This window comes from Phaenicophaeus curvirostris, chromosome 6 (genome assembly GCF_032191515.1).
Source record: "Phaenicophaeus curvirostris isolate KB17595 chromosome 6, BPBGC_Pcur_1.0, whole genome shotgun sequence".
NCBI lineage: Eukaryota > Metazoa > Chordata > Aves > Cuculiformes > Cuculidae > Phaenicophaeus > Phaenicophaeus curvirostris.
In genome coordinates this window covers 9,987,740-10,011,974 of record NC_091397.1, presented here as the reverse complement: position 1 = coordinate 10,011,974, position 24,235 = coordinate 9,987,740, and the positions used below count along the sequence as shown (strand labels likewise).

Below are 24,235 nucleotides of genomic sequence, written 5' to 3'. Positions count from 1 at the left end.
CTGGTTTATTAGAAAGTAGACAATAATGCATTTTTAAATCAAAGTAAATAGAGGAGTACTTAGTTTCAGCAGTGGGAAAGTAGAAAGCAATCAATAAATGCCTTGGCTCTTTAGTAGGGTTTTTAATAGGGTGGATTGAGAAAAGGAGCTCCTTTTTCGTGTAATGATTTACTTCCCTGCATTCTCTTAGACAGTTAACTGTAAATGCCGTTGTCATTTACAATTTCTTCTCATACTGCTCATTGAATTAGTGCTAATACTTAGTCTATTAAACATGTTATAAATTCATATCCTCTACTGCCTTGCCTGTTGCCATTCCTCGTACTGTTTTAGATGCTGAAAACCACCAGTGAGGGACTTGTTCCTAGAGCCTAAAGCAAGGGAAGAGAAACCAAGCTGGGGAGGATTTTGTGTTTGAGAGACACTACGTCAGTCTGACAGCCCCAGCACCTTCAGGAAAGCAGGAATTAAATTTTTAAAAAGCAAAGCATCCTATTTCAGTGCACTTCTCCAGGGCGGGAAGAGTTGGTACTGAGGGTAGGAATGCCCCCCCTTGGTGTTCTGGGGGCGGTTGAGCAGGCAACAGCTCACCCAGAGCTCGCAGGAGCCCTCGCTCCCCAAACACCCTCCTGGCCCCCCACTGCCTCCGAGAGCCACGCAGCGCTGGCCTGCAGGATTCCCTCCGGCTCTGCACAGCACCAGGAAGGATCTCCTGTTGGTTTGAGTTTTTAATGAATTTCACTATCCTCTGTGCAGTGACTGTAATGACTGCATCTGTGCATTCACTCCAGACAGCCACGTTAAATAATCTTATTAGATACTGGAACAGTCAGAGAACAACAGTCTCCATTCAGCACTATCATTCCTGTGTCATGTTATTGGAAAGTTTTAAATGCAAGTGTATCCTTTTGTTCAGTTGTTCAGTAACTTAGTGCTGCTATTTATCTGGTAGTTTATTGCTATAATTATTTTTCTTGCTAGATTCATGCGCAGAGTAGTTGGAAGACCCTAATCCTATACCCATCAAAGTAATAATAAAAAGGAAACAGTGTTGAATTGAGCCCTACAGTAGCACACTTAAATACTCTTTAACGTGATTTAACTATGATAACTAGTTAACTCCAATATTATTTTTCCATGGGTGTAACAATTTTAAGACAGTTACCACGACACCTCTTGTTTTCCCAAAAGACAGCTCAGGACAAGCTTTAGTTTTCAATGAGAATTTGAGAAGTAACCTATTTCAACCCTATGTGCACTTCCATAATCTAAATAAATACAGAAAATTATAATGGATTGCTTTAGTAGATAACAATGCTTGCTGAATTTTCGACATAGATTGATTTTCTGAGCCTGATTTCTGCTGAGAATTTCAACGTTCCTTATGTATTTACAAGCTTTATCCTTTGTTACGAGGGAAGATAAACTGATTTAGATTTAGTCTATTTGGTATTCCTTCATCACACCAAACTCATAGTAGCTCTGAGCTGATCATTTTTTAGTGTGTGTGTTTGATCTAGAGAAAAGTTGAGAATTTTCTTATGTCTTGTCTTTCTTGCAGGTTTATTGTAGTGACTTAGAGTTTGATATATTGCAAGACATTTTTATTGAGTGTGTCTGGCACGAAAAAGGAAAAAAATGAGATTATGTGTCTTCCCACTTTCATTTTTCTGAACTGAGAGGCTTGGATAGTGTAGATAATAGTTTGATTTTTAGATATTAGTCCAGCTAGCAGCTGCTTGGTGTTTGCTGACTGTCCATTTTCTTGTGTTTGAACTAGCTGGAATGAGATGAGTCAAAGGGAAGGCAAATATGAATTTTAAAATCCTTTTAAGGTATTGATTTCCGAATTCTAAACCCCAGCAAAAGATTCAATTTAGCAAAGCCAAAACAACAGTTTATTCTCTTGCATTCAAAAGCTTGGATTATAATTGATGAGCGCACACGCTCTGGCCTGGACTGGCTGCGGAGGTTATCTCCTCAAGTCCTTTCCTTGCCCAAGCTACTCTATTGTCTGAGGGTCTTGTGAGTCAGCTCCTGAGCAGATGCAGTTTATACCGTGACATTTTAAGGCAAAACAAGATTTCTTAATTTGCTTTTTGACTCATCGTGATCAAATGATTTTGGCTAATCTGAACCCTTGCTGAGGTTTTGCTTATCTGCTGTGTGGATTTAACAATCATAATGAATTTGTGGGGTTAGCTCCTCTCTGAAAGGATTTTATGAAAGAAAATGCTTGTCCATATTCGTGTTAAAATGGATTCATTCTGTTTATTTTTGAGTCCTTATGCAAAGTCTGAGAAAAATCTATTGTTCAGTTGTGCTCATACAAGTCTAGAGCAGACTATTGCTGACATGCTCTTGGTGGTGAATGACAGTATATTTCTTTAGTTGAGGATCCAGCTTCTTCCACGAAAATGAAGCTTAACGTGTTTTTCATACAGGGGCTGAGAGAATATATAGGGTAAAAGAGATAGTACTTTTTTAAAGATGATATTTAATGGTAAAAGGGCAAGAACTAGGATTAGAAATAGGTATTTTGGAGAGTAATTTACAGCAGAAAAATTAAGGACTAAAAATTTAATTGTTTTCATGTTCTAAATTTAAATCAACCACATTGCTGGTCTTTGAGATTTGGGTGAGATAGATTGTTAACTCTAGGAAAAAAAATCAGGCCAGTAAAGCCAAAAAATTCTGTCCACAAGACTGCCTCAGTTCTCAAGCAGCAATAATGCTAACCATGTAAATCTGAAATGTTGCTATTTCAATTTCTGAAGAAAGTTCTTAGTGTCCATGTAAACATACCATGTTATAAGGCTGTTTTTTCAAATGAGCTGCATTTATGTATTGTAACTTTTATGTAATGAGTTACCCTGGAAACACAATTAGGCAAATAGTGCTCATTCTTGCAGCCTTTCCCAGCAGATAATTAATCACAATGAGAGCTGGGCCCCCCAGCTACACGCCAAAGTGTATAGGGAATGTATAGGACAGTTTTTTACGGTCCAGCCTGTGATGCTCGGGGAACTCTCACTATTTAAAACAAGCTATTTAAAACAGTATTTGTTTTCTTTGCAAAATACATTTTGACACATAAAGCTTTAAAGGTTTTGAGACGTTATTGATGCTGTAGAATCATCAATTCATAGTTCATAATATGAATATTAAACAGTAGAATGTTCTGCAAACATCTGTTGTTAAATGAATTTGTGACCACCGGCAGGATGATGTTGCTTGATATTTCCTGGTATATGTTGTATGGTCTGCATTTTCAGGTGATTTCCTTTATGGTATATAGAAATTTCAAACAAAAAGCAAACTTTATTGATGTAACTCTTTTTTTTTCCCAATTTTAAATAGTTTAGTGTTCAGAAATTTCTCTAACAGAGCCGTATTTCTTGAGCTCTTTGCTGTTCTGGGGATTTTATTGGAAAAGAATTTGGACTAGGAAAGCATGATAGAAAGCAATCCTAATTATTCAGGGGTTGGGGCAAATGAATTCTGAAGAAAGACTGATCAGACATGGGCTACTCCTTGGGAAAGGGAGCATGAAGGGGGGTCCCCATAGAGGATCAGAAGACCCTGAAAGGAATGTATTGATGTCAGTAAGCAGCTTGAGATAGTGACTAATTTGAAAACAAGAGGTCATTGACTGAAACTAAGGAGGAGACAAGCAGATAAGGAATTTGGGCAGCATTTTTTTACACAATTGGTAGGTTAGAATATGGAAAAAGGGGAAAAGCTGGTTGTAGAAGCACTGTGTGATTGGTTCAAGAAGCAGCTGGGCAAATGTTTGGAAAAGGAAGTTGATATACAGAGTGAAGAACTACTTTTTTTGTAGCTAATCTCATGCAGCAGTCCATAGCAGGATTTGAAGAGAAGTGTTTAATTGACCAGATGGTAGTCTTCTGGCTGTAAAGGGTACATGTATATTACCTAACTAAAGTGTAATTATTCCACAGCTTCTATAGCTAGATCAGTTTAGTCACTTTTACGGGTAAACATCATTGAAGAATGAATCTTTTACTCAAGTCATTCCATGTACTATCTTGTGAAAGCATTGCCACTTGCATACAATGTAAAATGAAAGTAACGTAAAAGGTACTTCTTACAATTTAATAGTTTCATTTGGGTGAGCTACCTCTGTGTCCCCTCTAGATAAAATTCCCGTTTTCCAAATAGGACTCCAAGATTTTTTAGGGCAAATTGAGCTGATTTTCAGAAATATCATATTTGCAATCAGCATCTTAACCTTGTTCATGTTTGATTCAGCATGTGGAGATGAGCTGCCTTTCAGGTAATTCAACAGCAATTTCTGGAAGAGGTACTAAAAGAAGCAAATATTATAGAAATATTATAGAAAAGAAGCAAATATTATCAGCTCTGTTGGAGCTGATACTGGGCAACGCCTATAAGTAAGCAGTAGCAGCACATCCACAATTCTTGCTATTGTTACTTTTTGCATGTGTGTGCAAGTTAAATTTAGATGCATGCACCTGTATTTTCTAGAGTGACCATAGGTTATGGTTATCTTACCATGTATGAAACGCAACCCATTAACTTCTATTTCTTCCATGCAGTAATTTAGGCATTTTCCTATTACTTTTAACTCCAGGGAGGCTGGGGGGAATCTAGATGTAAAAGAGAAGCAATTCCTATATGGTATAGAATGTGATGTGACATATTCTCATGCACAGTAGAAGTAAGGAAGGATTTGGCCTCAAATTAGCATCCATTTGCATCCAGTTACAGTGAATGGTTTCTGAATGTTTTTTCTGCATTGATAAGGGATATTTGCTTAGAAGCTGAATTCTGAATACATTTATCTTTTTTGTTATCTTTAAAAGTGTGTCCCTCACTAGCTTTTTGCTTCCATGAAAAGCATCATATGATCCTGCTGGCCAATAAGAGAACTCCAGCAGCTACAGCAGCAGACATCTGGGTAACTATAAACGAAAATTGCTTTTATTTTTGTAGTTTATAGCTGTTATTCGGCTCCCTTTTTTAACTCTAATATTTACAAGAGTTTTTTATTTAATGGGCATTCAGACAATGGAAGCTGAAAGAAGAAAATACTCTTGTTTCTTTACTGCAGAGCATTGTACAAACAGCAGATGCTCTTACAACAGGTTTTTCACTTCTATAGTCTTCCCTACGCTGCTGCAACTGATTTATCTTTTCATACTTTTTCCATGTTGCTTTTTCTTTTGTTATTTCCATCAAAATTGCCTTACTTGGGTTGCATGGTGGGGGGTGAAGGAAGAGGGCAAGGCTACAGACACAAAACAGATCTCAAACATTGCTAGATTTGGCACATTCTAGGATTCATGAGCCCAAAACTGCAGAGCAGAAACTCAGGTCTTTTCAATCCAGGTTCATTTAAGCTAACTTTAGCTGTATAATGCACCAAGCATTAAGTGTCTCACCTAACCTAGTTGTCTAGGTCTCCTCAGTCATCAATGGAGAAAGATAGTCAGCTCTGGAGGGTAATTCTCAGGCAAATGAATGGCACATCAGAGCTTCCCCTCTCTCTCTTAGCTGTTGGGAGAGGAGATGACTAACTCCATTTCAGATTTCAGGGATGGCTGGAGTAGATGAGATGAGTCTGGGCCTTTGAGACTAAGCTAGTTAGTAAATATTACCGATATGCCATTAAAACTAATGGTCAGTGAAGAAGTGCTGTTACACACCCCCTAGTTATGACCCTTTCTTCTTTAATCGTATTGAGTTTGCCCCTCATATGGTGTGATTAAATGTTTCACTACAACATTAAGTACTCAATGGGGCAAACACTCGCTGGAGCAGCTAAGCAAGCCGTCCTTTAGAAGTTGTCAGTGGGAAGCTGGAGGCATCTAGAGCTTTGGGGACATTGCAAATCTACAGTATATCTGCACTACGTCCAGTTAGCTTGGATATTAGGAACTGCATAACTGTGACAGTGTAATAGTCTGTGAGTGCTGATTTAGCCTGCTGCCTCCCCAGAGAGCCTGCTTCTGTTCTTATACACTGTCACAGCCAACAGTATAGATGGGCCCTTTTTGTGCGTTAGGTTCCTAGCAGACCTGTATCTGGTTATTATCTGTCCTTCTTAAGGAGGTTTCTATCCTCGGGTCTCCACAGTTCACTATCTGCCTCCTTGCTAAGTCAAGGCTGAATGCAGAAAATGTAGTAAACCCAAGAAAGCTATTTTTCAGAGTCGTCACACAGGGAGGGAAGGAAAGTAGCATAAAGCTGCTGTGCACAAGTCTGCTTTGACCATGAAGCATCTCTTTTAAGCATGAGTCATGCAGTCATCACCCAAACATGAAAACCACTTCTATTCTTCCTAAGCACAGACATGCTGTGATGAGGCAGCTGATTGTCCTTGCCCTTATTTTCTTTCTCAAGTGTATTTTTGCTATTTCATAGCATTACAAGTGATTCTTCCACAGCAGTCCCAACTGCCTGTGAAGACTGCCTCGTGCACAGCTGAGGCTAAAAGGCTGCTGATCAGCAGTGTCTTGCAAATATTAATTGGATCTTTTTCAGCTTCTAGCAACAGCAGTGGAAAGAACAGTATTAGGGACTCTTCCTTTGAGATTTAACAAGACAGTTTTTAATCTGACCTAACAAGTCCTTTTGCCCTTCAAGGCCTAATTCAAAATCTATATAATATAATAAATATAAAAAGATGCATTAGGCAGGTAATATCTGGCTAGAATGAAGCTCTGTTTTTTTTCTGTTGGGATAAATGCTTATACCCACACAGATCATCATCATCCCCTTAAGGAGAAATGCTAACAGTGCTAATAATCCCACATTTACAACCACTCAGTATGACTCCCACACCATATATGCAGCTTTGTGATTACTTTATGATCAAGGGGAACAGAAAGAAGGCTGAGAAAGGTGCAAAGGGTAGTGGAAAAAAATATAGAGTATCTGTCTAGGTCCTCACCTCTTTAGTGTCCAAGTAGATAGTAATCATTAATGCCTTCATGACAACTTATTAGGTGGGAAAAAGGTGACTCATTTTATTAATGATAGTGTGAAACAAAGGGAGAATTTAATAATTTAACCATAGTTGTGCAGGAAGTCGGAGTCTTAGTCTGGAAGAAAATTCAAATGTATCTAAACATAGCAACCTAATGACCAAGCCATCCTTTAAGACTCACAGTAACAAATTTATAGCCATTCTGCAAAGTTCTAATCATATCTTTTTGAGGATATATGCCAGCAGATCTGAAAGTTGTTCCCAGCTAGAAAAATCCTTTTTAATTTAATATTTATGAGTGCTATGTGTTTGTGAAACATCACAAAGAAAACTCTTCAGTTTGGGTTATTTAAAAAGAACACCCCCCCAAATAACTGCTTTGATGAAGTATTTAAGGATCATTTTATTTTTATAAATACACAGAAAATTCAGAGCATCTAGAATCTAAAATATTCCTTTTAATGCAGTCCTTTAATATAAAATTCTATTAGTCTCATAGATTCTACACTGCACTTTTCATTAGTAATGAATAAAATAGAACTTTTGACTTTGCTTTCAGTGCAAGTATGTTCAAGCTTATTACATAAAAATAAAATCTCAAAGCTTGCCGTAATTAAGCCAAAATTTTCATACATCTATGTCACAAATGTTGATGGCTCTTACAACTGAAAAAAAAAAAAACCCAGCACATTTTGAGGTGCACAAGCTCTGTAGTGTGCTGAACTTGAAAACCACTTTTTAATTATATACCTTCATTTTTTTTCTTCCGTGATGATATATTAGAAGATGTCAGTCCTTTCAACAAACTTTGTCATTTTCCTGTGCCAGGAAAACAGCAATGCAGCTACAACGTGGAAGGGATTATGAGTGTTTCTCATGTGTCTTGTGCTTATCAAAATGGGCCCCTTCCCATATTTAGGGGGAGGAGGAGAGAGGGAAGATTTCATTACTGTAGTCATAAAACTAACATTAGGTAATTTGTGATGATTTTAAATATTGCGTGCTGTTGCTAGTCACCTGATGGAGCATATTGCAGCAGAATCTGCCTAGCTCATTATTCATTGCAGGAGGAAAAGGTAATTCAACTTTTATTCATGTTTTTATGGCATGCTGGATACTCCACTTATATGAATATCTAAGGGCAAACACTTTAACCCCTTGAGATCTGCTAATCAGGAGCACCAGCTGTTAAGTGCCAATGTGCATCGCATTGGTGCCTGTGGGGAAAGAGAGGGTTGCAAAGGATGTGACCCTAAACTTCAGAAACTGCTTCTCTCCTTGGGGGCAAAATATCATTCAGCTTGCTTCTTCTCTTGTTTTCTTTTAGTTTATCCAGTTAATGGTCCTGATGTAGGTTGTTGTGCACTCACTGTGAATGCTTCAAGCCTTTAGGAAGATGATAGTTAATTCCTGAAGTTAAATTCTGGCTTGCAGTGGTGTGGAAGTGCTTTCAAAGGTATTTACTCAACTAGCTTGCTCAGCTGCTAAGGGCAAGGGGAAGGCTGGTAGTATCTGGTTCACAGTGAATTACTGCAAATGCATTTTCTGGTTAAAAACAATAACGTTGCACATTGCACATTCATTTTTCACATTTTTGCTGGTGCAACATTAGTTCAGTCTCACACTGTTACATTCGTATGTTCATTTAAAGTGAGCAATGAAAGCCGTTGTGAAAAAGGAACCTGTCATAAATGCAAACCAAAGTTATTCCCTGCAGAGTAAAATACAGTCAAAAGGTGTAGGGGCAGTTCTTTATACTTTAAATGCTTCCTCTTTTATCCCTATCTTTATTTTCTTAAATCAGTAGCAATGTTAACGAGACACATATGGATTGGTAGGGAGAAAAAAATGGAAAAATATTACCTTTTGACACAGTTTGTGTCCTCTTTTCCAATTGTCAGTGCTCTCCAGCCTAGTATTTTTAACTCTTCCTCTAGATTATTTGTTGTATGACAATAAATTAACATCATCCATTATTGGACTTCATAGTTTAGTAGTCTGAGCAAAACAGTTTCAATAACAAGATATCCTTGGAATGAGAGGGTTAAATTCTTCCAGCTTGTACTTTAAGCCACTGCATCAAATTTAGTCTGTATGTGGGCTTTCCAGATAAGCAATGTTTAAAATACCTTAACAGAGTGTGAATATTTCAAGGCCATCTCAATGAGAGCATGATTTGACCCTAATGTCCTTAGATGCAATATCCCTGTCTCCCAATGTCATGTAACATATGCTGTATTTTTTGTTACCTGAAATGGCTCAAAAGCATAAATAAAGTGCTATTAGGTACTATAGAATGTTATGGCATAATGTTGTACACTCAGATTAAAGAGAAAACCTCACCGTGGTGAAGGTGATGTTGAATTTCAGTCAGATATCAACAAAATAATTCCAAAGGTGTTTGAAAGCTCTGACTGCACTTAAACACTGAGCTTCTCTTACCTGTGAATGCAGGCTGGGTTCAGACCTCCTTTTGTGCCTTGAAAATCTCTCCCTTTGTCCGTCTCTCTCATCAGAGAACTTTCTACAGACTGTCATCACACACATCGGTGGAAGTGAGCTGAATTTACATAATATAACGGCAATCTAGCGGAAGTTTGAATAGAAAGAAAGCTCTCATCACAAAATGAGATTTAATAGTGTACTAGCAATATATATTTAAACTCATTTGTTTTAGGCACAATAAGAGAATAGATGCAGAACGTGTAGTGGTGGATGTGGGGGAGGAAGAGTGGTTTGCTCACGTAGAAAGAAAACAAGTCATGCTGGCTTTATCCTATGCCATTGATTTCATCCTTATTCCTGTGACTTTTCTTCCAAAATATTATTCTTCTAAAGCAGCTGCCCATCTTTGCAACACTAAGTTTTGTTGATCAGCCTCTCTAGGTGCTTCGGCAATTCCCATCACCATAGTATCAGAGGCATTCAGATGTAGAAACACCTTGCCTCTCACCCCCTGGCCTCTGAGTACGACACGTGCTTCGGGCAAAATCATACTTCCCTTACTTCCCTTTTAATTACCTATGGCTGAGGACATCAGAAGTGCTTGTGGGTGATGTGCTGATCACAATCTATGCTCTGGGAGACACTGATCAGTATAAACTGATGTTTCAGGGAGTGAACTTAAAAACAAGCTTCCCGTTAAGAACACTGGCTCCGTAGTACAATTCTTATGTTCCAGTGCAAGTACATCAGGGTTTTATAATCAGGTGTTGTTCATACTATTAGGCTTGTCATTCAGTTAATGATGATAAAAAAGCAAGCATCAATTCAGTAGTAAATGCCAGCAATCTGCATCACAGAAATGAAGAAATTAACTCTTTCAAATGTAGTTTCAGAAGCCCATCTGGCCATTAAAAAATGTAATAAGGTCTTGTCGTGAAGTTTTTCCCTGCACCTGATATGTTGCTGTGTTGGCCTGAGGCTAGAATATTTTCAAATGAAGAACAGCCCTTACTGGAGGGGCAACATAAATGTTTGCAGCTATGGGGAAGCCCATGTGTCACTTGAGTCTGCCAGCTCCACTGGGAGGATCTCCAGGTTCATCCTTGCAGCACACCTCCATGACTGGCTCAGGACTGCAGCTAACCTTGTCCATGGATGTTATGTCTTAAATTTTTCTCATATCTTGATTTCTGAAAGAGACTATTCCACTTCTGTTGAGCCAAGATGCTACTGGACATTTTAATTCCTGGTAGACTAATGAGGCCATAAGCAAGGCTGTAAAGCATGTGTAGTACTCACACAACTCTGCTCCCATGGAAGTCAGTGGTGGAACAGGAAATTCCCACATAACTGCATGTGGATGTGTGAGACTAAACACTGAAACGAGCTACCATGTTACGCCACTGCTAAGGTCTACAAAGAATGAACCTTTACTGATTCTTTCCAGATGAATTGCCACTACAAAACCTGCAACAGACTTAAGATATAATTACTGTCACTCTTATCAGACTTTACAGCATATGTGAGCATCTACTACTCTGCTCCATTGTAAAGAGATTTTGAAGGGTTTTTTTTTTATTTTAAAATAAAACTTTCTATTTTTTCCAAAGCTCATCCCTGTAAATTCCTGTACAATGTGGGGTTGGGGGGGAGGCTGAAGAAGGGCATGGGTAGGGGAAGCAAAAGCCATACAATGCCCCAGCTCATGGCAATTAGTGTAAATATCTGTCAGATACCTTTTCTAAATTGCCACTGTTGTGTTTATGGAACAAATTCATTCCATTTCTGATACGTCTGGAGAGCATATTTTCATCAATAAGAGGAATGTATTGCAAATCAATTATTATTCTAGAGCTGATGGTATTTTTAAATATTTTCTCATATTTTATGGAATGAAACAAATTATTTAGTATTAGTTTCTTTTCTGAATTATTTAAAAGATAGTGCAGAGTTATAAAGTTGAGTTAGGTAAATGAGGAGGTGTATGATGTTTGCATTTACATGAACCTACTTAGAGTTAGATTTAAGCTCTTAAATTACAAGAGCTGTAGAAAGTGTGATTAGTGTTGGGTCCAGTCTTGCAAATCCAGTCCTGTGAACTAACCAAGTGTATGTTTTAGATATATACAAGTGAGCTATTACAGCAGCAGTGCTTTAGGTGTGCGGCCCCCAACACAGGCACTGAGTCCCCTGTGAATAGTTGGCGAGTTTTAAATGCCTCCAGAAGGAGGTCCCAAATTGACACAGGCTGTTCCAGGAGATTCCTAGGACCAGGCAATAGGAAACAGTTGTCCAATTGCACATCAATGGTTGATAGTCTTCTTCAGAACATACCACTGAGTGTCCTGCCAAATGGATTTCAGAATATAGCTGTTCCCTGTCCTTGATAAAACATGCAATTATGAAAGTATATGTGCTGAAGAGGGGAGACCTGAGGTCAGCATCTTCTTCAGCTGCAGAGGATATAGACCCACATGTGCCCTAGACGAGTCTGTGAGCATCCAGGGCAGTAGGAGATAGGGAAGCAGAGATGGAAAAGTCACACTTGGTCCAGCGTAACCTTTAGCCCATCTGCCTGCTGCTTTGGTGCTGTGTGATTTTCCTGCAGGATGCAAAAGGGGTAGATGCAGGAGAGACACACTGTAGCACAAACTTCTTAGCACAAAGGGTGTTCAGCTGGACTTCTATTCTTGGTGGTCATACAGGAAATTACCGGAGGGACCAAAATCCCAATTTCCTCTTAACGCCTTCACAAGCACGTATCTGGTTAGGCAGTGAAGGCAGTTGAGGTGGAAATCAGCATCTCCTTGTCCATTCAGTTTTCTAAGCTCTGGATTATTATAAGAAAGGCGAGAGACACAAGGACGTGCTTTGCTCTCCACAGATCATGTCTGAAAAGAAAGCACTTCCATTTACGTGGAGGAAGGGAGCCAGTCCACACAGCAGTTAGGCTCCATGTGCCTGCTTTCTGCATCCTAGTGCTGCCAGACACTACAAAGCAGTGGTGTTCAGGTACCCAAAGTGTAACCTAAAGAGAATGCTGTAGATTTACCAGCTGAAACAGTGATCGTGGCAGTGAGGTGGTCTGGTAGGTCCTAAACTAGGAAGACACAGACAGGTTTTCTGGATCTCAGCTGCAGATGAGAGGAGTTCACCTAAGTCTTGTTTTAACAGTGTAAATTTTGGGGTGATTCAATGCTCTTTATTCAGTACATACTCTTAGAAGTGACAAAGGGGCACTTGGTGGCATGGCACTATGGACCTTTAGGTTCTGCAAAATATATTCTGCCCTAGGTGCAGAAGTATTCTTAAGAATTGGTTTTTCTCTAGCTTTTCTTGAATTAATGTTAATAAAAGCTGCCCCAGCCTCTTATTTTTCTATATGAACACAAAAATTGCAGCTGCCTGCCAAGTCTGCTGAGAGATGGATGTAATAATTTTCAATTGGACTTTTAGCCCAAAGGGAACCCGATAGCAAGAGATTGACAGATGCAGCATGGATTATCTTGTGCTCTGAACTCTGCCCAATTTGTGGTTTGTTGCAGGTGCTAAAGAGATTGATATTGCTGCTACCCTGGAGCACTTGAGGGACCAGAGACCAGGCATGGTCCAGACAAAGGTACTGTCAATAAATCCACTGGGATTTTAAATACATTAAAGGTCTTTCACAGTAGTTGTTTTCATGACAGAAGAGAGAGGCTATGACCTAATTTAATGCAGGTCGCTTGCTGATTACTCTGTTTGGCTCCCTACCAACTGAGGTTTATTTATGCTGAAGATTTATCTAGGCTACTTTCTTTGGTGTTTACTGTTCTTTCTTGTAACATCTCCAACATCTATCTTGATTACCATATATAAGGGCAGTCAAGACAACAATCTATAGCCTACTAAACAAAACGTTCATTTGAAAGAATGTTCTTGCTTTCATCCTGAAATATGGATTATTTTCTTAGAGTATCTGTGCTTAACTGTGTATGTAATATATTTTTAAAGCTTGAACTCATTAAAGAGGATGTATTTCTGCATTTGATTTTTTTCTGAAAAAAAAGTTTTTGAATTAAAGGAAACATAATTTTCTATGAATCAAGTCAATTTTAGTATCTTAGAACAGAAGAGCTTGCATCATGCCTAAAGGCTTGTCCTTTATGTATGTAGCATGGTGACTATATTTGTACCCTTTGGTGAGGTGAACGTCTTATTCTATAACTCTTGTCAGTTGTAATAGTTTTGACATTTTTCCACAGTGTAAAACTTTTAAAGATAGCTGATGATGTGATTGTAGTGCCTTAAATTAGAAATGAAACTTTCTATTATTAACAATTTCAGTGATGTATGGAATGATATTTTGGGGTATTTGCTGCAAGTTTAAATGCTGCAAATGTCACAGTAAAGAATCTTGTTCATGGCATGGAGACCAAATAAATCTGTATATGACATTGTACAATATCGAATGAGAGTTATAGCACCGAAATGAGTAACAAGAGCAACGTGATATCATTCTGTCTTGGTCAGGCAGGAACTGACAGGAAAGTCTGCAGCATTGAGGATGGTGAAATTGCTGAGGAACAAAAGTGAAATAAATGTGTTTTGGAGGAGTCATAACTTTTCTTGGCTCTCTTCCTAGTCATTATATCTTCCCACTAAAACAAGGAGAAGTGGTGCTACTGAACAGTTGGGGGGGATGTTAATTATTATTTACCAGTTAAGTAAGTGCATGAAAAATAAAGATGAGCCAGTCAAAGCCAACTTTGTTTGCAGGTAAGACATAAAACTGCACAAATCCTTCTTCTGCTTTGATTATTCAGACTGGAAGAAGAATGCATATAGCACACAGTATCCAATGTCACATATATTTACTCTAAGGGAAGGTGCAAGTTCAGAGCTACTCTGCAAATGCATCTAAAATACATGGCAGCTCTGTAGAAATATAGAGTTGAGACCCATTTTCCCTCTCAGTGCAGAGAAATGACAGCTTGTTGTCTTCAACAAAAGAAGAAACGTAACTCCAGAATCAAAGAATGAGGTTGTGCGAACAAATTCTCTTAGTGAGCTCAGAAGTAGTTACCCGAGTCCAATGAAAATCTCACTCAAGATGTGCTTTTCCCCTCCAAACATTTATCTGGAAGAGCTTCAGAAAAGAAATGTATCACGTGTTTTCATCCAGGATGAGAAAATTTCTCAGGATATTGCTTATCTCTCCTCTTGCTCCTTCTTCAATCATTGTCATTTTCTCAAAGCCACCCAAATCACATATTCAAGCTAATGTCTTGCAAATTATAAATATCTGGTTACATGCTAGCAAGGCATGATCCCCAGAGAATTTTTCTGATGGATTTAAATAAACCCCTGTGCTTTCCCAACTGAATACAAATGAGGAATATTAGACTCTTGGAGTAATTTAAAACAATGGATTAAAAGTCAGGTTAGAAATGCCAATTACAGCATATCCCTAGGCAAAATAAACACCAACTTACTTCAGCAATGTTATTGTGTTTCCAGCAGGCAGCGCTCCACATTTTCAATAAGCATGAGAAAGATTTATTTCCAACATTTTGTCTTCTGGAAGGGATCTTTAATTCAAAAGCACTGTATATAATAAATGGTAATGAAATTATCATAACAACATTCTGCATTTCTGAGAAGCATAATAGAGCATTTGTGGTTTTGTTATTTTTTTTGCAGTGGAATCATAAAATAGAATTGATATGCCACATATGAGAGGAAAAAGTAATGAAGGAGAAAGCATATTCTCTATGACGGGAAAAATACGTATTTCCTTTTTTTCTCCTGTATTATCATTCCTCTTGCAATCTGTAATATTTGGCTAAAGTTCTTTATTGTGTCAAATATGCTACATGTACTGTTTGTTTTTTCTGAGAATTTTATTTGTAGGTTTAATGAAACATAGCTTATTATTTTTTTTCTAAATATATTCATGTCACCTCTGCATTATAGCGAACTGACACCACCAGATGCCTGTCTGGCTCTGTTTTCTACATGTATAAGATCATATCCAGTCAACCTTGTATATACAAATAGCATATGTTAATGACAGTGTAGCTGTACAGAACAACAAACTGAGCTCCTTTAAAAATTACTGAAATTAATTTGATCTAATTGTGGTTTTTCTCGTGGAAAGGTGAGGGATGTGTGTAAAGGCTTTTCTTTGGAGGGTGGTGGTTCACATCAACGGAAGCTGCATTATCTGCATTTTGCCTGCACATATTATGCAGAAGGAAAGAAGGAGAAGAGCTCAGCTGTGCCACCCCAGAAAGACCACATCCTCACACATCTCATGTGTCTGCTCTACTGTCTGCTTTACTGCAGTGTTTCACAGTCAGTTTTGAGCTCTGCCTGTAAATATTATGCTTTGTAAATTGTTTTGCATCAGTGATTTAGGGTCACACCTAAATGGAACTGGTGGTCTCCACTAAACTTGTCTGCAAAATCCATATCTGAACTCTAGAGTTGATATTGATCAGTCCGCAGTCCTCAGGTGCGACAGACACTTTTCCTCAGGTGATGCAATAATTCCCTCTGCTCATGTAAGAGGGGAGGTACCTCCATGAGAGGTAAAGGCACACTCAGGTCATATGGTCTCTAGCCTGACAGCTCTTCACAATAACATGAGCACTTCTTGGACCAACAAGTTTAAAGGGTAGATCCACTTAATTTAGAGTAATATAAGATATTTTCAGCAATAGGACTAATATTATTGTGGTCCCCAATCTCATGAGCTTTTCCTGACTGTAAAATACTCAGTTGAAGAGTACATTAGGTAGCCATGAGCAGATTCCTTTCTTCCAAATTGACACAGGTATCTTGGAAGAGCCATTTGCACATCTCTGAAATTTGGCTACATCACTGTGTTAACCCACTATGCTCAGAAGAGCCTCTTCTGTTGTGTGCTCCCCATACTCTGAGGACTGGCAGCGATGGGGACCAGCTGTCCTCCTCACATCTGAGCGTTGGCATCCTGGGAGCACCCACTTCGCCCCTCTCCTGCCGGCTCTGGCACAAGGGTCTCGCACCCTGCCCAGGCTGCTCTGCAGGTCTCTCCTCTCACAGGGCTGCATAGATCCAGTCCAGTGGCTGTCAGCTATTCCTGCCAAGGCTCTTTTTCCTGGAGGCAAGCACTTCTTGTACATCAGCCCAAATTTCCTGAAGCTGTCTGAGCCAGTACAGGCACCAGGTTTGGTTCTGGCGTGGTGTTTGCACATGAATGCTTTCTCTGCTGCCTTCCTGCTCTTCCCACACATTCAGTATGCTCCAGTTAAAATATAACTGCTGCTTCTGAGTGGCCACCAGTGTTTACAGTCTTTTCTTTAATTGCAGAGGCCTTGGGAAGTGCAAGGAGGCACAAGGAAGCATATGTACCATTTTTGTGCCTAGTGAGGATAAGTCCTACTCTTCAGGGTGAATTGATGTCTGATTAAAAACTATTGGCTGCAGTCCAGTAGAAGTACAAGGATGCCAGTGACAGCACCAAGCAGGCAGAAAAATTCTTGAGTGTTGGTGTCTCTGAGAAATTATTCTGAGTTTTGTTCTTCTTTTTCTGCTCAGGAACTGTACCCATCATTGCATTTGAGGCATCTCCATGTGGGAGATGACTGCAGCGGAGTAAGACAAGGCAGAGAAGGCTGGCATTGAATTACAGTAATTAAAAGTCAGCTGTCTTTCTGAACCAAGTTGTACATCTGTAGTTTGTTCTTTCATTCTTCCTGCAGACTTGCACAGTAAAGTGGAAAATAAATGCTGTTAGTCCAGGAATCACCTTTCAAGGCTGGCTGTGTTCCGCCTCCATCTGTCACTACTGTGTTCATACCTGCAGCCATCCCACACAGCCCCTGCCAGCAAAAACTGTGGGGCTGGAGCTACCTTCCAGAACATAAGTTTCCTGGTTGTGTATTATCCTAGCAGTGGTCTCAGGATACTTTGCAGACCTCCATTCTCAAAGCTGGTTCTTCAGTGCCTCTTGACCCTGGCTGGCTTAAACCACTGGAGTATTCTAGAGAATCCAGAAACTTCTACAGAGTCCTTGTCTGGTGTTCTTGATTTGCCTGTATTCTGAGTAAACTACTCTTATTTCTTTTTTCATCTGAAAAGTTGCAAACACCAAATCATCCTGTCAGGTATTTCTAGATTTCTGAGAAAAATTGCTTGGTTAGAAAACTTAACACCTGTTAACCGTGAGGAAATAAAGCCCCTTTGTCCTTCTGTAGGACTAGACAGTTTAGGAGTGCACTTGGATGAGGTGTCATTCATGGCTATGTCCTTCACACTTCTGCCAACCCAGCGCAGAAGCCTATTAGTAATTTTGATTTTATGCTTACAGTAAATTAATAGCAGAGGAAAACCTTCCGAAATACTTCTTAAATAGGAGTGTTCAACACATCATTAGGTGAGAGTAAAAAGGCCATTACAACAGGAGGCTGAAAAAGAACAATAATGGGTAAACCAAAATGTAGATTTTTTTTTACATAACAGGTAACAAGGTGAGGAGATATCTATTTTAGCTGACTTCAACTAGAAACAGTCCTGAGAAAAGCCAAAGGCTTTACTTTGCAGCATCTCTCTGTGTCATATCTCAATTATGTTAACCAGTTTCCATCTGTGTGTCAGAAGGAAATGGCTGGTGATCAGCTACTCCCAAGCCCTTCTGACCATGCAATAGCAATACATCATTGTGTCCCAACAGCTTAGTTCCTGCTACCAACATTTTTCTCAATTATTATGACTCTGGCTTCAAGATGCTGTCAAATATGTTATATGGCATCAATAATCCCTGAACATTTTGTTCCTTCCCATTGCAGTGTACAATTCATTCTGCATATTCATATTTTTAACTATGTCTTGAGGATGCTCGGCTGCAGAATAGTGCACCAGGCTTTTGGGAGATGTTTTGTTTTATTATTCAGAGTATCTGTTTGTTCTCTCTGCAGGAGCAGTTTGAGTTTGCTTTGACAGCAGTTGCAGAGGAAGTGAATGCAATACTCAAGGCACTTCCCCAGTGAGCAGCTCAGTCTCCTGAAGGTTCTTGCAGGATCCATTCCTCGTTTTCCTCATCCTCAGTCCCTGTGAATGTTCTTGGAAACCGTGACTTGAACTTAACTGTGTATCTTCTGTTGTAACCACATAGTGATAGGGTCCTTATAAACTCCTTTAGCTGGTAAAAGTTCAACAGTTAAAACGTGTGTTCTGTTTTTTGGAGTTTTAAACAAATTTTTAAAAATACATTGAAGCCTCGGATTAAGTGACAGAGCAATCCATCTGATTCCTTTCACATCCTCAAAGCCCTGAATGTCACACTTTGAAAGCACACATTCATGTTCTTAATAGCAAATATACAGTATCGTGGGTAATTAGTGCAGTCAATATAGTCTCAGAAAACAGTGTTCTGTTATATTTTGTAACTTTTCAAAGGCTGAATAAGAGTGGGGGGCATAAAGAGGATGGTGATTGTTCCTATACAATGCTGAGCAAAAGCATGGAACAGTGCTGAGGGTGTGAGTAAACACAGGTCCAGGCTTTAGCAAAGAGAGCTTGCACCTCCTCACGCTGGGCTTTGGCAATCAAATGTTCTCTTAACTGTTGTTTACTTTTCAGCTTTGTGCCATGAATGGAAGAAAATCTGAACTGTAAGTAAATAGGCCTGCACAGTCGTTGCAACAGGGGAGAACAAGTTGGTCACATTAATGGGAACCAGAGGGATAACGAGCACCATGTGCTCTGACAACAACTCTGACCATGTACCTGCCACTGACAGCAGGGAAAAGGAGAGGGTAGACTCACCTCAGGTCATGGGGAAAGGCCCTGTCGGCAGTCAGGTAAATGTCCAGAGCTGTTATGGAAACGGGTTGTTGATTTTATGGGATTACCAAGGAAGAAAATGGGACTCTCCTCTTTATATTTTTGCATTTCCCTATGTAAAACTGTGCTGTGCCATTCTTTTTAGCCAGGAAAATATATTTCTGTAAAAGCCTGGCTGAAGGAGAAATCTCTAATCTGCATTTTATGGTTCTCATCGAGTTTGTATTATCCAGACATTCGTTGCATCTTTCTGCAGAGGCTCTGCTCGCTCCTTATTCTGAATGATACCTATTTTAACTAACCATTAAGGGATACAGAAGCACACGGGTTGAATTTCAGAGATTCTTGTGTTCTCAAAATCCTAATGCCTACTGTTGCAAAGTAATGCTAAAATATGTCTGTAAATTGTTTAGTTATGCAGTCTTGCTTGTGTGAATTCACAGGTTTAGTTGTGGTACTCTTCTAAAGGATGAAATGACTGATAAAAAGAACTCAGATAGGTTTGAATAAAGGGCCGGAGAGTGAAATTATCAAAGGTACCTAAGTGATCTAGGCTCTTGATTTCATTTTCAAAAGCAAATACTTGGATGCATTTTCATATTTTATACTACATCTCTGTGATTTAAGAATTTGGGATGCTTTTTTTTTTCTGAAATCCTAACAGTATTGTGTGCTTGAAACCTTATTAGGCTAATCATATGACTTCAGTGCTGGAAAATATATCATTGAATTTAATTTGGGAAGGGGAAGCTTTTATAAACTTCTAATCAGTGAAATGTTAAAGATACAATATTGCAGAGTTTCACTGGCACAGAGGTAACAGGCACCTATCAAAATCAACCATGTTGCAGTTTTGTGTTGTAGGTGTGGATATTGGTGATTTCTTATTTTTAGCAATTAAAGAGTTACTTAAAAAAAAAAAAGGCTTGTTACTTTTTGCCATACATTTTTGTATGCTTTACTTGGTATGTGTTGTTGCTTAATTTGTGTGTCCCATTACTATAGCACTACAGAGCAGTTACTGCAGATGCCATCATCCTCTTAAGTACACATACTGTACATTAAGCCACATGTTTATTTTATGGCCTAAGCATTTTAGAGCTTTCCTAGCAATAACTAAAAAAACTAATGGAGTATGAATGAGAAAATTGCCTTTTTCATTTTATAATTTAGGTTTAACAGGATTCTTTTATTACTTTAGCTAACACAAAATTGCAGATCAGGGCAGATGAGATCAGTTTGAGCAGTATCAGCAAGTGTTTGAAGTAGATTTACTGCGAGCTATGTACTGCAGCTTTCTGAAAATATAGGTATTTATATCCAAACAAACTGTCCAAAGAAGTGAAATTAGAGCATCCTAAGCCAAGCCCTCCAGTTATTGTGTTGAAATATTTCCCATTGCAAGATGCAACGACATTAACTACTGCCAATGGGATAATGCTTTTTTAGCAGAGATTTCTGCCCTGGGATTCATTAGGGTTTGCATTCTGACTGTCCCTGTGCATACCACAACCATGGCTGACAACACTTTTGTTTGCACTTCAGGAATATTTTTTAATTGTTCCTTTGCAAATATTTGCATTTCATAATAGCAATTTCAGGGTGATCCCTATTAATTCATAGGCAGCTGAGTGTAGGACTTAAATATTGGTCTTCATGCTTTGGAGTTTATTTAGCATAGATTAGAGGGCATTAATCTTCCCCAAGGCTAATGGGGCAAGGATGTATTGTTTTATTCGTACTTGTAGACCAGTTTACACAATAGAGAGATGCGGTCTTACTCAGAGGGCTGGAGTATCTCCCACTGAATGTCATTGACAATCGTGCTATTTCAGCTGTTGTGTACAGTTCTTCCACAACGAGGTGCCAGGCTTATTCTGTTAACTGTAAACTATCACGCAGAGTATTTCATCTGTGCTGGTGGTGTACTGCTCACACCTCTCAATAAATGCCTGCTTCTGGGGGTGATAATCTACTGCAGGGTCTATTAGTGAAATGCAGGTTTCACTGCACCAGAGTGATCCAGAAGGGTCTGGCAGTCCATTTCCCAGGAAGATGCCAAAGCCACGGAAGAAGCCACAGAGATGGCTTTCTTTACCCTTTTCACTGCACTTAGCTTAATCCTCGTGATTTGGTGATGGCTGTTGTTCAGGCCACTACCTGGCCACTTGCGCTAGATGTGGGATCTGCCTCACGTTCGCTGGCAGGCAGGGTTGAGCTTCTTCCTGGAATCTCTGATCATCTTGAGAGCCCGGAGTCAAATAAGTTCTTCCCTATTCAATTTTCTGCTTGATCTTTAGTAAACTGATTGCAATTGAAGCTTGGGCTGATGCCTGACATGTAGCCATAAACAGCATATGTTTAATACTGACCATCCTCATGTTCTCGTTAAAGACAAATTGAATCTACAGGTGCTGTTTGTGAGGTTGAAACTTTAAATGACATTTAAGGGACAGAGCCGCAGGAGGGCAATTTAACCCTGGTGCTCACAATTTCATTCCTCAGCGGCCAAAGCATGTGGCAGAGCAAGAAAACAGGCAGTGTTGAGCATAGGTGCTGGTCTCAAGCAAGGCATCAGTGAGAAAACCAGACTCCACACTTATGCTGTCCCAGTGGATGCAGACATGAGAGATGAAGAGGTGGTTGTCACCAGCTTTGATAGCTCATAGGAGTAACAGCACAGTCACCCTTCCCATGACATGGGCCAGGATTTAGAGGGATGAAGGGACAGGACAGCACTGATCCCCAAAGCCCTGGTAGTTCAACCCTAGCTACTGGGAAAATAGTGTGGGGGTTTTGCTGTTGACTTCATATTTATCATGTGGGAGCTCCAACCATTATTTTTGATACATCTGTGGGACCCAGTGCAGCCCAGATAACATCCAGTGGAAGTCTTTGGCAATTGTGAGGGCCAAGAAAGAATTTCAGTAGAAAATTCCATATCCAAATCTCAACCCAGTAGCAAAACAAGCAAGATTATTTTTATAGGCTCTACTAAATATTTAAAACATTTTAAAATATTTTTTTAAATCTACACCAGTGACTAAACCTTGTTCCCTTCTCTAGCTTGCATGCAGAAGCAATCTCCATCCATCCCCAGAGGAATGACAGCTATAGTACCTGTAAGGAGTTCACGCTTTATTAGCCAAGTGGAACATTAATAAAACCCAGCCCATTTTGTAATTTCCAGAATAGTCATTAATTTAAAAAACTGTTTATTGGAATAGAAAACAAGTATTTGATTAGCTTTGTTACAGAACAATAGCTCTCCTAATTTTTATTCTGCATATTTTATTCTTTGTTCAGAAAATTCTCTTAAGAAGCCGTTGAGATAATTCGCTTTTTAAAACTGTACAGTTTCTATGGTTTTGCTTTTTAAATGAGAGTACACTTTGTAGATTTGATTATTATATTTTTCTGTTAAGATTACGTTGGGCATTACAAAAGCATTCCCCACCATAGTGAAAAGAAAGCTATCCTGTTGGCTTATTGTAAAAGAGAAAAAAATAATTAAAACAAAATTGCAGAGCTGTGGCATACTCAATCCAATTAGAGCATGACTCTTTACTACTCTTCATTTACCACATTAGAAATAAAATAAAGTTACACCAGCAAGATTTCATTTGAAGCTGTTCTTGCATGCTGTTTGTACTGTATTTGATGGCATAATATTGTTTTGTTTACAACCTTTTCTTTCTTGTCATTCTATTATATTCTATATGTATATAGTTTAACAAAAAAAAAATATATAAAGTATTTTGTTCTACCTCTGTAAAAATCATATTTGTGAATAAAGTCACATTGTCTGTGGAGTGTGATATTGTGAATACAGTATTACCAGCTGGTGCTTTGCTTTTATTTGAGGGGTGGGAGTGGTACCTCCATCCACAGCTGGAGAGATGGATTCTGAATATCTGAGGTGGGCATGCAGGTCTGACAGGGCCACAAGTGACCTGATGATGGCTTAGAGGTCCACACTTACTCTGCTCTGAGCAGAAGACATTGCAGCCGCCTCTGGGTTGGGTATGTGGCCTGTAATATTGCAGATTCCAACGCTTTGGTCAAGGCAGACTCCTGTGTTCAGACCAGAAGGTGGAGCTGGGAAAAAGTGACTAAATTATGGTGCCCATCATTGTACAACTGAGAAGTGAAAAAAATTGGTCTTTAGTATGTGTCACAGAGTGCAGAAGTTAACAAACAGAATAAATACTACCCTTTTTCAGGAAAATTAAAGGCAGGAGAATGTTTTGGGGGAGGGAAGGCTCAGAGCATCACATAATGGGTGGTACAGACCAAGGATTTATAGTTTTAAAATAGTAGCAGGATTCACAGAAGGATTTGACCAGGTAATGGAAAATGCTCACTTTTATATTAAATAAGGTTAAGAGGAACGAAGTCTAAGGTTCCCACATAAGCACAGCATAAAATAACTAGTCTGTTCTCCAGGGGATGGGAAGTAATTTTCCCATAAGCACTGTCCATTATATGAAGGTTCGAATCCTTACACGAAATATCTGTTGTTAGCTGTTATCAAAGGCAGTCTTGAGGATTAGACAGCCCTGGTATAGCAATTTTCATGGTCCTGTATTGTGTGTTAAAATTTCACTTGTGTTTTGAAGAAGACTTAAAATAGTTTGCCGCTTAACTGGAAATAACTAGAAAAAAATATAAATAGAAAGGTAGAAACTGTCCTGGTCCAGCTCACTCCTTTCCCATCAGGATTACATTTTACATTCTTTAGCCTTGTTTATGTAGTTGTATGTTTTAATATCTATGCCTTGGTCAGTGTAAGAAGGTGACTTTCATCTTGGAAGCAAAATATATGCAGCATTATGGCTATTTGCCTGGTGGTGTTATTTAGGAGAACTTTCATCTCCAAGATAGCTTTCTGAAGCCTCTGGTAACATTGCATGGAGGACAAAAAGAGAAAAAAGTTTTAACTACATAACTACTGGAGCATTATGTGTCTCCTAGGCAAACATGAAAGCCATCAGTTGTGCATATATT

General features: G+C 39.0%; 1 protein-coding gene across 1 annotated transcript in view; it reads left to right on the top strand.

The window, feature by feature from the left end:
* PTPRN2 (protein tyrosine phosphatase receptor type N2) overlaps positions 1-23,062 on the top strand; it is a 652,986-nt gene extending 629,924 nt beyond the window's left edge. Inside the window, exons 22-23 of the mRNA XM_069859311.1 lie at positions 12,964-13,037; positions 18,361-23,062. Of these exons, the coding sequence (XP_069715412.1) occupies positions 12,964-13,037; positions 18,361-18,432 (146 nt within the window). The 3' untranslated portion in view covers positions 18,433-23,062. The remainder of the gene's footprint in view (positions 1-12,963; positions 13,038-18,360) is intronic.
* The last annotated feature ends 1,173 nt before the right edge of the window (positions 23,063-24,235 follow it).